General features: G+C 23.7%; 2 protein-coding genes and 1 non-coding gene across 3 annotated transcripts in view; 2 read left to right on the forward strand and 1 right to left on the reverse strand.

Annotated features, from left to right (window-relative positions):
- Positions 1–6,161, forward strand: part of LOC129612243 (neogenin) — a 139,947-nt gene extending 133,786 nt beyond the window's left edge. The window contains exons 7-15 of the mRNA XM_055525784.1: positions 1,839–1,965; positions 2,143–2,298; positions 2,470–2,679; positions 2,759–4,083; positions 4,142–4,242; positions 4,398–4,550; positions 4,635–4,821; positions 5,317–5,462; positions 5,551–6,161. Coding sequence (XP_055381759.1) covers positions 1,839–1,965; positions 2,143–2,298; positions 2,470–2,679; positions 2,759–4,083; positions 4,142–4,242; positions 4,398–4,550; positions 4,635–4,821; positions 5,317–5,462; positions 5,551–5,786 — 2,641 coding nt within the window. The 3' untranslated portion in view covers positions 5,787–6,161. The remainder of the gene's footprint in view (positions 1–1,838; positions 1,966–2,142; positions 2,299–2,469; positions 2,680–2,758; positions 4,084–4,141; positions 4,243–4,397; positions 4,551–4,634; positions 4,822–5,316; positions 5,463–5,550) is intronic.
- Positions 5,135–5,206, forward strand: Trnah-gug (transfer RNA histidin (anticodon GUG)). The gene has a single exon. It is a non-coding gene; the product is annotated as a tRNA-His (tRNA).
- Positions 6,162–9,825: 3,664 nt separating the features above from the next.
- LOC129612264 (cyclin-Q) lies at positions 9,826–12,667 on the reverse strand. Its single transcript, XM_055525818.1, has 5 exons — positions 12,610–12,667; positions 11,488–11,595; positions 10,627–10,774; positions 10,337–10,555; positions 9,826–10,261 (listed from the first exon to the last, which is right to left on the reverse strand). Exons 2-5 carry the CDS (start codon positions 11,571–11,573, stop codon positions 9,935–9,937), a joined length of 780 nt encoding a protein of 259 aa, XP_055381793.1. The 5' UTR covers positions 11,574–11,595; positions 12,610–12,667; the 3' UTR covers positions 9,826–9,934.
- Between the last annotated feature and the right edge of the window lie 43 nt (positions 12,668–12,710).

Raw genomic sequence — 12,710 nt, forward strand, 5'->3', positions numbered from 1 at the left:
AAAAACTTATAAGAACATTTTAAGTACCTTTTTGATTATTATACAAACAAAACGCTGTTGTTTTGTTAAAAAAATTGTCCGGAGGTATAACTGTATAACTGTTGTCGTTGACTCCTTAGAAAAGTTATTTTCTCATAACTCTTATTTATAAGATATTTGATATCTTCCATTTATGTACACTACAGCTAGAAATACATTAGCATGTTTGAGTACGTACTTTACATAAATTATGCTTAAATTCAACTTCTTGCGGAAAAAAGCATAATAAAATATCAGGAAGCAATAAAATAAAAGTAAAAAGGATTATAAATGATAACTTTTTTTAAAAATACAAAATAATTAATGAAAATTTAATTATAAGAGAAAAACCAGAATTCCAATATAATATTCCAGAAATATTCCAATAATATTGCAGAATTAATATTAGAATTATTTTGTATACTTAACAATTTAAGAATTAAAAAGCTTCATTTGCTTTAAAAGTTGAAAATTTTTTGTAGAAGCGGAAAATGGTTATTAATATTTTTTTATAAATAATGCAAGCAACACTTGAATTACTAAAATTTGTAATTCTTATATATGTACATGTTATTTAAATTTAGAATAAAATTGGATTTCTGTTTTATGTAAATGAAGCTTGTTAATTCTTAAATTGTTAATTATACAAAATAATTCTAATATCAAATCTAGAATATGTAGTTTATTATTCGAAACATCAGATAAAAGTCAAATTTTTCATTTGATTCTTGTCTATGCTAATAAATTTCATATAAATTAATTTTGTTCAAAATTTTTACATAAATTATTTCAATTTGCCTATTCTGTTACATAAGGTATTGGTATACATAAATTAAGAATGCCCTGAATATCATTCATCTATAATGGCTTATATTTAAAAAATAATCGACTTGTATATTAGTTGAAAATTAATTTTCACTTATTATACACTAATGAATTAATCAAGGACTAATAAAATTTTCGGCACTGCATGACAACATTTTTTAAAATTTAGAAATTAACGAGAAAGAATAGAGTTGATCGTATCAAATCTGTGATACCCGTATGAACTTGTTATCCTATGTGCGAATAATTATGCCATATACCGCAATCATATCTAATTTAAATATAGGGTTCTGGCATTTACTATAATAAATCATTTATGAAAATTTGTTGAACTTAGCTCAATTATTTTTTAAGTTATCGTTGGAACGGACAAACGGACGGACGGATAGACAAATCTAAATCGACTCAGAATTTGACGCTAATCAGAAGCGTACACTCTTGTAATTGTAAGGCAAATTTAGTATATCCTTCGAATATACGTTCGTACGGGTATAAAAACGATTAAAATTTTAGTTCGCTCCTGTTATTTTAGAATAGAAGAAGGTTGTACTCTTGTTGTAACTTCCCTTCCACATTTTGGAACATGCTTATTTACTTTCGTCAATCTTCAATTAAATCGTTTTTAATAAATTTTACATAATACAGAAGGCTAAAGTAAAATTTCATAATTCTAATATATTCAAAAGGAGAATTTCATTATACTCCAAAGAACGGGCATCAAAATTAAATTTTTTTTAATTAAATTCCCTTATTAAATTTATTAAAATCAAAACTGACTTCCATTAAATGTTATACCTTTTCTATTTCTTCAAATTTCTATATTAAATTATTTCTAATAAAATCAAGAAATAAATTCTATTATCATATAAATATGCACAAAATAAGATTATTTTCACATATCCATAATTTTCCCCCAAAAAAAAAAATATATATAATGTGTTTATGGATTTTTCTTTTTATATACTTACCTACACACACAAACATCATTATAATAGAGAACGGAAAATTCAAACAAAATCTCGTGATGATCAACAAGTTAATATACAATCTTTATTACCTGGAAAAACATATCAATTTCGTGTTGTTGGTAACAGTAACCATGGCCAAGGAGAATCATCTGAGGTAATTTTTTTATTATTATTAATATTATTATTATTATTATTGTTGTTATTAAAGAAAATAATATAAAAGAAAAATAACATCTACTGTACCATAAAAAATTTTCTTCAATAATTTTCATTCCATTTTTTTTTTTGTTTTTTTGCTTATTACTTATTTTTCATATTTATTATATAATAGGTTTTAGAAGTAAGTACACAACCAGAAGAAAATATTGCAGGACCACCACAAAATGTTGAAGGATACGCACTTAGCCATAAAGAAATTTTATTGAAATGGCAGCCACCAACCGTGACTAATGGAATTATATCAAAATATCGTATATATTATGCAGAGGTGAGAAAAATTATATTATTTTTGCTAGGATACCTTCAAAATAGAACTGCTTTTATTCATTTTTTGTTTTTGTCTTTTTATATTCTAATATGAAATTAAATACTTTTATACAATAACCAAAATTTATTTAAAAAAAAAATATTTTATAATATTAAAATTCTGTTATTTTAGGATGAAAGTGGTGCTGAAATGTATGCTGACAGTACAACATTAACAACAACTTTAAGTGAATTGAGACCATATACTGAGTATACCATAACAGTTGTTCCATTTAATCAAAATGGTATGGGTGATAGTTCAAATGAAATTAAAGTTAAAACATTTTCATCGACACCATCTGAACCACCAAGTAATGTAACTTTAGAAGTTACCAGTTCAACGGTAAGTATAACAATATACTAAAAATTAAATTACTAGCCTATTGCAAAAAAAAATAAATGCAAATTATTATCTTTTCAAGTCTATAACAATACATTGGGAACCACCGCCAATTGAAGATCGTAACGGTCAAATAAATGGTTATAAAATACGTTATCGAAAATTAAAAGAAGCACCACAAGTTAAAACTACTGCCGCCAATATACGACATTATGAATTAAATAATTTAGATCGTTTCTCTGAATATCAAGTAAAAATTGCTGCAATGACTGTTAATGGTTCTGGTCCATTTACAGAATGGCATCGTGTTGTTACATTAGAAAATGATTTAGATGAAACTCAAGTACCAGGTAAACCAAGATGGATTTCAATAAGACCAGGTGCTGGAAAAATTGCATTACATTGGGCACCACCAGCTCAACAAGATATTAAAATTCGTAGTTATATATTAGGTTGGGGAAAAGGAATTCCCGATGAGAATACAATTGAATTAAAAGAAAGTGATCGTTATTATGAAATTAAAGATTTAGATATTAATAGTGAATATGTAATATCATTAAGAGCTAGAAATATTAAAGGTGATGGTCCACCAATATATGATAATGTTAAAACACGTGAAGAAGAACCATTAGATATACCGGCACCATTAGAAGTTCCAGTTGGTTTAAGAGCAATTACAATGTCTTCATCATCAATAGTTGTTTATTGGATTGATACAACATTAAGTAAAAGTCAACATGTAATTGATAATCGTCATTATAGTGTACGTTATTCAACTGTTGGTTCAAATCGATATCGTTATCATAATACAACTGATTTAAATTGTATGATTACTGATCTGAAACCAAATACTCAATATGAATTTGCTGTTAAAGTTGTAAAAGGAAGACGTGAATCAGCTTGGTCAATGTCAGTTTTAAATTCAACTTTACCAAATGTTCCATTATCACCACCAAGAGATTTAGTTGTACGTGTTGATGAATATAATCCACAAAATGTATTATTACAATGGCAACCACCAAAACATATTATTGGACAAGTTACTGGTTATTCAGTTTTTTATACAACCGATATAAATAAAAGAGATCGTGATTGGCAAATTGAACAAGTGATTGGTGATACAAACACTGCCGTTATCAAAGGACTTAAACCATATACAACGTATTATTTTAAGATAATGACAAAAACTGCTAAAGGAAATACACCATTTTCCGCACTTATTTCATATACAACAGGCCCAGCTGTTTTAATTCAAGAAACAAATATTTTATCAAAAGGATTTGATAATCAAATGATTTTATATACAATAATTGGAGTTACTGCTGTTCTACTTTTTATTGCATTAGCAGTAATTGTTTTGGTTTGTAATAAAAAGCCTCCAGTTTCACCAGAGCATAATAAGAAAAGGTAACAATTAATTATTTCTTTCAAAATGAATTCTTACCAATATTTCTATTAATTTTAGCTATCAAAAAAATAATATTGGAGCACCAAAACCTCCAGATCTATGGATTCATCATGAACAAATGGAATTAAAAAATATTGATAAATCCCACCATACTCCAGGTTTGTAGTCTTTTCTACGGCTTTTTTTTTTCTTTTTTGATTTTGTAATGCACTAGTTTAATATATTTTGTTAAATATTTTATTTAATTTTCGATGCTTTTTTTTTGTCGCACATATTAACTGTTAAAAAATTATTTTTTAATTTCTGAATTCAGAAATTATTACAGGATGTAGTGATGGTGCAAGTAGCAGTGGTGCAATGACTTTACCACGTTCTGCAATACATGAATATGATAGTGAATCAAATGGTGGTCCAGCACATGTTACAAATTCTTTAGATAAACGAGCATATGTCCCAGGTTATATGAGTTAGTATTCTATCTAAAATTGAAAATTAATTTTTTTTTTTTTGAAAAATTCTCTAATAAATATATTTTATTGAATATTTACAGCAACTTCAATGAATTCAACTATGGAAAGACCCCAATATCCGAGAACACAATATAATGTTTCAACACGATCTCATATGAATGTTGACACAACATTATCACAACAAAGTTTGTCTGCACCACAAAATAATTCATTAGCCCAAACACCGGAACATCCATATAACGCTTACGAGCAAATGCCAAATTACACGTAAGTAATCAAAATCTAGTAATGAATCACTAAACAGTTTATAATATTAATGCGAAACAAATATTGCATATACGAAGCAGACGGATGACTACTCTGTTAGCATATTTTTTTCATTTTACAACTACATACATAATTTTTATTTTTATTCCGTTTCCATTAAACAATTAAATTCGTATATTGCAATACGCAAAAAAAAGATCTTGCAAAATTTTGTTAGTAATTACAAAAGAGAAAGTTTATGTTAGGCGTAAATAGCAATAAGTTTAATGATTTAAATTATCAAAAACCTAATTGCAAACAAGTTCTCCAATTAGCCGTGATCGTCTAGTGGTTAGGACCCTACGTTGTGGCCGTAGTAACCCAGGTTCGAATCCTGGTCACGGCAATGCCCTGTAACAGGTCATTGTCATGGATGGAGGACGCATTCTATTTTTTTTATTAATCGGATTTAAAAAAAAATTGCATTAATTCTTTTTTCCAAAATGTTCATTCCAGAAATCCAAATACACCGTATATACCACCGGGAATGAATATGGATAGTTCAAAAAGTAGAGGTCATCCATTAAAAAGCTTTAGTGTACCAGGTCCACCACCGTTAAATGTTTCTACACCAGTAATATCGAGTGGTTCTGGAAAACATGGTTTGTTCTTTATAAGAAATTACATACATATATATAAATATCAATATTTAAAATTTACAAAATTATTTTTTTTTTTTTAATGTTATAGTACCAGCTGTAACAATACGTCCACAAAATACGACATCACCATATAAAAAACCAACATTTACAAATTCAACACCAACGAATCGATTACAAAGTGGTCCATCAGTAGCACATTCAACAGATGAAATACAGAGACTTCAACCCAGTACATCAACTGAGGAACTTAATCAAGAAATGGCTAATTTAGAAGGTTTAATGAAAGATTTGAGTGCGATAACTGCCAGTGAATTTGAATGTTAACAGTTTATTTAGTTAAATAATAATAAATTATGTATTTTTATTTTTTAAAATTTTTAATTTAATATTAATTTAAGGCAAAAGCTAACAATATAATAATAAATATATTTTTTTGAAAAGTTAAAATAAATAAACAAAAAAGTAAAATAATATTAAATTATATTTAAGTATTTAGATTTTAAGAATAACCAATTTTGAATAAGTAGTGTGCGTTATTGTGAAACCTGCCATAGTGAGATTTTAATTTTTATTTTTTAATTTTTTTCAAAATTTACTTAAAAATTATAAATTATAAAGAAGAATAGCAGATAATAGTAGATAAATTGTATTATGTATAGCTATCAAAGCTAAAATTTTAATTTTTTTTTAATTTAAAAATTTGTACGTGATAATCAGTAAATATTTATTTTAATAATAATTTTATTGAATTCTAAATTTTGAAATAATTTATTCAATTATAACTTTAAATATATTATAATTATTTTTCAAATAATGCAACCAATAACAGTAACCGACCAAATTACTTGTCTGACTGCTTTACAAAACAGAAAATAATAAATTAATTAAAAGATATTACTCTTTAAATTTAATAACAAAAAAAAATATTTTTTTTTAATAAAGATTGAAAAGTTTCCTTTCTTCTTTAAAGAATTGAACGGTTTCATAAAAAAATTTGACTTCGGAAAAATTATCGCGTCATTTAATTATTAATTTACATTTTTACTTAACATTTATCTGCTATGTAATATTTTTGATAAAATAAATTTAATTCTAGTTGATTAAAATAATAATTTTTTTTAAATTTGTTTTTCAATATTACATTTCAAGCATTGTTGAAATTCTTCTAATTTAAATAAAATAATAATTTATGTATTTTCTAGATAATTTTTTTTCTATTTTGTATATATTAGATAAATATAAATATTATTTATATTGATTTATTTTAGTATTAATTTAGTTAATATAATAAGTAAAAAAAAAAAATCAATATAATGACAAAATAAATTAAATTATAAAGGAATAATTGATAATTTTCATAAATTGGTAATAAACATGGAATACATTAAAAACATTTAATTTTTTTGTATTAAGCTCTTCTTAAATATTTTAAAATAATTTGTTATTTATATAAATAACAAAATATACACCCATTTTATGTTTGTCGGATCACTTGAGATGATGAGATATTATTGAAAATATTTTGGTTTCCAGTATAGAAGAATTTCAAATTTTAAAACCAATTTTATTCAGAAAATTACAATATTTTTAAAAAACAATGATCAAGTGATACAACTAACAAAATATAGGTGTTATTTTATATGTTAAAAGTGTTATTCTTTGCTTTTCAATGTATTACAAAATGATTAACAATTTAATTGAAATTGTTTGTATTTATTTTGATAAAAATAATTAATATATTTAATATTCATATACGAACACTATTATCTCCTTATTTATTTTAAGGATAATCTGTTTTCTAAAACAAAAACATTATAGGCTTTTTCATAAACGTAGCATATCGTGATATATAGCGAAAACTTCACTATATTTGTGTTCATAAACAAATCTTGGTAACCAAGCCTGTTCGTTCATAAACATTGTTAACCTATAACAAAAATATTTACATTATCATGGCGCTAGTGCAGTTAAATCAGCTGTACTTTTTTTTTTTACTAGTTTTTGCAGTTCTTTTTAGGAATTCGTCTGTTAATTATACTTAAAAATAAAAAAATTTCTTTTTGTTTCTGTTTTCTTTTTTTGTTTTTCTTAATTTATATTTTCCCTGAAATAGAATTTTCCACTATTTGGTTCAAAATAAATAAATTGTAAATTGCAAATTCAAAATAGTAAATATTTTTATACAACTGTTAAAAATATATTGTGTATGTGTCACATTATCGTTTTGCAGTATTGTGTTTATGAAAATGCCTAATATAAGATTACATATATTAAAAAAAAAATAATTATTAATTTTTCCTTAATAATTAAAAAATTTTGTGATTTCATATCGTAATTTACTTCAAGACTTGATTAATTTTTAAAATTTTAAATTTTATTTTCATTTATTGCAATAAGACCAATATATTTTGTGAAAATAATATTATGATTTATAAAAGAAAATAATTTTAAAGTAATAAAATATATTTTAAAAATTAAAAATTATATGCCATTAAAATATTTAAGGAAATAAATTAAACTAAAATTAAATTAAATATTAATTTGAAAATAAAAAAAAATTTCAAAAAAAAAATAAAGAACAAAATATAATATTTAGGAATTAACAAAGCTTAACGAAGCTCTCCAAGCAAAACAAATAAAAAATGAAAAAGCATTTGACTGTAAATAATTTTTTTATATTATAAGTATTTAGATTTTTAAGCTTAATTATCTTTTGAATTAAAAACTTCATATAATAGATTATTATTAAAATCATCAATAAAGAAATGTATTTTTTTTTTCTAGTTTTAAATTAAAATATTAATGATAATATAGAATAAAACTAAGGCAGCGAGATTTTGTTATTCTTTTCAATTATTATTTTCCTAATACTTATTATTCATTTATTTGTAATTATTGTATTGCATTTACAACATAAAAATTATTATAAAAAGTTAACTTATTCAAAATACCATAAAATGTATTGAAAATAAATACTATCGAAATTAAAAGAAAAAAATTATTTTGAAAATATATTTAAAATGTCATTAATAAAAACTATAATAAATTATATTTTAACTATGAAAATAAACTATACATAAAGTATCAAGATAAAAAATATGCATATTTCAGTAAAAGTTTAAATATGTTTTTCTCCTATATTTTATAATTTTCTTAAATAATTTATTATTTTTATATTCTTTATCTATCAATTTTAAAATGAACCACATAAAATCTATAAACAAATCGGCAATCTTACTTAAGAAATTTTACTGGTTTTTAACGAGATATAATTAATTTTATATTTTGTAGAATATAAATCAATCATTAGATTGAAGCTATTTTATTACTTTAATGTTTGCCATTAAAAAAGACCATATTATTTCTTAAATAAAATTAAAATTTGTTCAATTTATATTATAGGCAACTTAATTCATTTCTTAATAAGTTTATTATACACACAAACATGATATACATTTTATTTAAAGAAATATTTTGTGCCATTCAAGATTTTTTTAATTTTATATAGATTAAATATAATAATCATAGTTTCTTCATGTTTTACATTTTATTTTGTATGAAAATTCAAATTCAACTATTTTATTAAAATAAAAAAATAATATTTGCTTCAAATTCTAATAAGAAGAAAAAAATAATAAATATGAAATAAATTAGTAATTATAATTGTAAATTTAATTATAAGAAAATTTATATTTAATTTTTTTATTTTTCTTTTTATATTTTTTATATACAAAAGTCGGATATAATTTAGTTCAATTAAAAAATAAATTTATAATAATTTTTAAAGAAATAAAAATTTATAAAACTAACCAATGATGATGTAAAAATAAAGATTTATTTATAAAAAAAAAAAATATTCACGTTTTTATTTCAGTTGATTCTTCTTCAATTCGTGTTACTTTCGAAGTATGTAATCTAATCCTACTCTTGTAACGTAAAATGAACCTCTGTCATCTCAAAATAACCTAAAACAATAAAATTTCAAATTTATAACAATTAAATCATAACAATTTAGAGTTCTCGAGTTCTTTATTTATTTCATATAAAAAAAAAAGATTATAATTTTAGATTACATAGTCAATGTAAGAAAAATAAAGTATGAAATGATGGAGTTTGGTTCTTTTCTCTTAGTCTATATTATCGAAAAAAATAAAATCGGTTATTTAAAGTGAAATTTTTATCACATTTGTTTTTTTTTTTTGTTTTAAATTTGCATTATTTTAATTATTTGTATATAATGTTATTTACTAAAAAATACTTTGAAAATTTAAATACTAAATTTTATTTTAAAAATCATAAAATCATAAAGAAGACTGTTTTTATTTATATTTTTTCGTTCTCTGGTTTTTTTTTTCTCCTTAAATACTTTCATATAACATTAATATTACATTCACCATCTGTTATGATCTGTTATGATTATTTGCTATAATTATTCATATCATTTTATTTATATTAAATTAATATAAATTATCTTAATCATCCAATTCAGCTTCATTACTATAAACTTCCATAATTTTTTCACTTATTTCCCAATGTAAATCTTTGCTTAGATCTTGAACAAAAACATGATACCAAATTGCTTTATCATCATTTTCATCTGTTGATGGTACTTGAATACCATAAGTTTGTAGGGCCAATGATAAACATGAAATAGCAACATGCTCCGCTTTATAATTTAAAATAGCTGGATTATGATGAAAATCTTGAAGAAAAGCTGCAGCAGATTTTGCAATCGGTGCTGAATTCCAAATAGTTGGTCCCAACCAATCTTGTAATGATTTCATGTAGTAAAGCATGTACTAAAAGTAAATTATTTTCATTTAACATTTGAATAATTTAATAAAATAGTAAGAAATTAAACAAAAAAAATTCACCTTATGTGGATGAACAGTATTTAGTTCAAATTTTAACATTCTTGTAATAAGTAATTCTGCTTGAACAATTGCATCTCGCATCGACCAATATTCATCTCCAAGTTCAAGTGGACCGGAAGATCGATTAAGTGTATTATGTGCAACATTAATTACATCACGAATTTTAACTGGATCATCTTTGATTTTCCCAGCTAAATAAATGGAAGCAGAAGCAATAAGCTAAAATTAAATGACAAAATAAAAAAATGTAAAAAAATTGTCGAATAAAATTTATTACGATTAATACTAACAAAAACATCATATGATGAGCTATCTACTTCCTTGAAAAACCTATGAAATAGTGTAGCTGCTGTGGCCGTTGTTAATGGTTTCATGGCCAACTTTACAGCACATTCAAAAAGAAACCTTGATGCTAATCCATTTTTATTAGATTTCTTCCTAAAAATAGAAAAATATGGCATTCAATTATTTTATTGACTGATAATATGCCAACTATTCAAAAAAAAAAAAAATAAAAATAATCAACTTTCGGTGCACACATACAAAATTGTTGATTATTTTTATGTTGTTATTATTATTGTTTATCTGAATAAACTCAGACATTCTAGAATTTTATCATGTACATTGGTAATACCTGTATATATATCACCTACTATAAAACATGTTTAGGTGAATTTATTAATAATTAACTCCAACATGTTACTATTATTTACTTTTTTCTTGTTTTTGGAAGTTTCGATTAAGATAAGCACTTAAACTTAACTTCTTACTCATATTTGTGTACTAAAGACATTTATGGACCGTTTTCAGTTATTCGTATCGACAAAATTAAAAAGCTATAGGTGTAAGATCGTGTTTAATAAATACTACAACTGAAACCATAAGTTTTAATTTTAGTAACACCTATGTGTTGCCTGAATAACAAATAACAAACAGCGAATACTTGTGCCACTTTTTTTAAGTACCTATTTAATTTAATTGCAATTTCCTTTTACCAAAAAAAAAAAAACAATTATTTTTTTTTTTAACCAAATTAAGTATCAAATATGTAGGTAGGTACCTGTACATAACAAGAATTAATAAATTTTTTTCAAATAAAGTTAAGGCCTTATAAAAGTGTAAGTAAAAGATACTTGTAACATTAAACTTACCTATAATCTGTAGGTGTTGGCCTTTGTGCGGCTTCTATAGCCCTTCTTTGGGACTGAATTGATAAAACATCTACAACATTTTTCATCCTTCTTTAAAGTTCAAAAACCCTTTAATAAAATAAATAATAACATATACATTTATTACCACATTGCTTATGCTTATTTAGTAACATACTTATAGTTACATATACATACATTTGTACAATAAACTAAGCCAGACAGATATACGAAGTAAAGTAGGCAATAAAAGAAAAACATATTTTGGGGAAAATAATTTCGGTTGAATTGCTTAAAGGAATCCAAGGCAGAGTTTATTACTATAGTTTGAAAATTTAAATAATTTAATTTTGCACATGAATAACATAATTCAAAACATTAAAATAAAATATTTTTGTATGTACAATATTTACAAATTAGAAGCGTCTAATATTTTTAGCTGGTGGAATCATCATAAGGTATTAAAACCGGCTGGTTTACGATTTTTATGTTGCTAAGAAAAAATTGCTTTTGGAGAAATGTTAATAACAAATTTTTAGCTGAAATTTCGAGATGAAATTCAAGGAAACTAAAATCTTTGCGGAAAACCGGTTTTATCTTTTCTTAATTTTTATTTTTTAGAAAGTTTAAATTTTTCTGCAATATTTCATAAATTTTATTACACACATATCTTTAATATTATAATTAAATATGTAGATAAATAAATAAATAAACGCTTAGAGCTCGTACATGAATTTTAAGCAAAATTAAAATCAAATTTCAATTGCAATTCTATTGTTAACCTAATTGTGAGCCTATATAAAAATTGCTTTACGAAACCCACAAAATTATTTAAATATTAATTCATTTCAAAGATGATTTGTAAAAATTTTGAATAAATCACAAATTTTAAATAAATGATAACTCTTACCTACATTTTCAACATGTAGGCAAGGCTCTTATGTTTTAGCGCTCTGCATGACTTTCAAGAGCGATAAAAATGCTTTGCTTGAAATTTCAGCTCATTATAATAAAATTTTCTATATTTTTTTAAGCACATTTTAATTAAAAGACACTAAATTTTATTTAGTAATTTATAAAAATAATTAATACTAAATATAAAAAAAAATTAATATGTCGGTATACCTTTCACAATAAAAATTATAAGGATAAATATCGAATGCAAACAGCTGGCCGAGCAAAACAAAACTGATTTCAAATTAAATTATTTGACAGCCGCATGCAAT

Source organism: Condylostylus longicornis, unplaced genomic scaffold (assembly GCF_029603195.1).
Source record: "Condylostylus longicornis isolate FDR11 unplaced genomic scaffold, ASM2960319v2 ptg000064l, whole genome shotgun sequence".
NCBI classification, from domain to species: Eukaryota; Metazoa; Arthropoda; class Insecta; order Diptera; family Dolichopodidae; genus Condylostylus; species Condylostylus longicornis.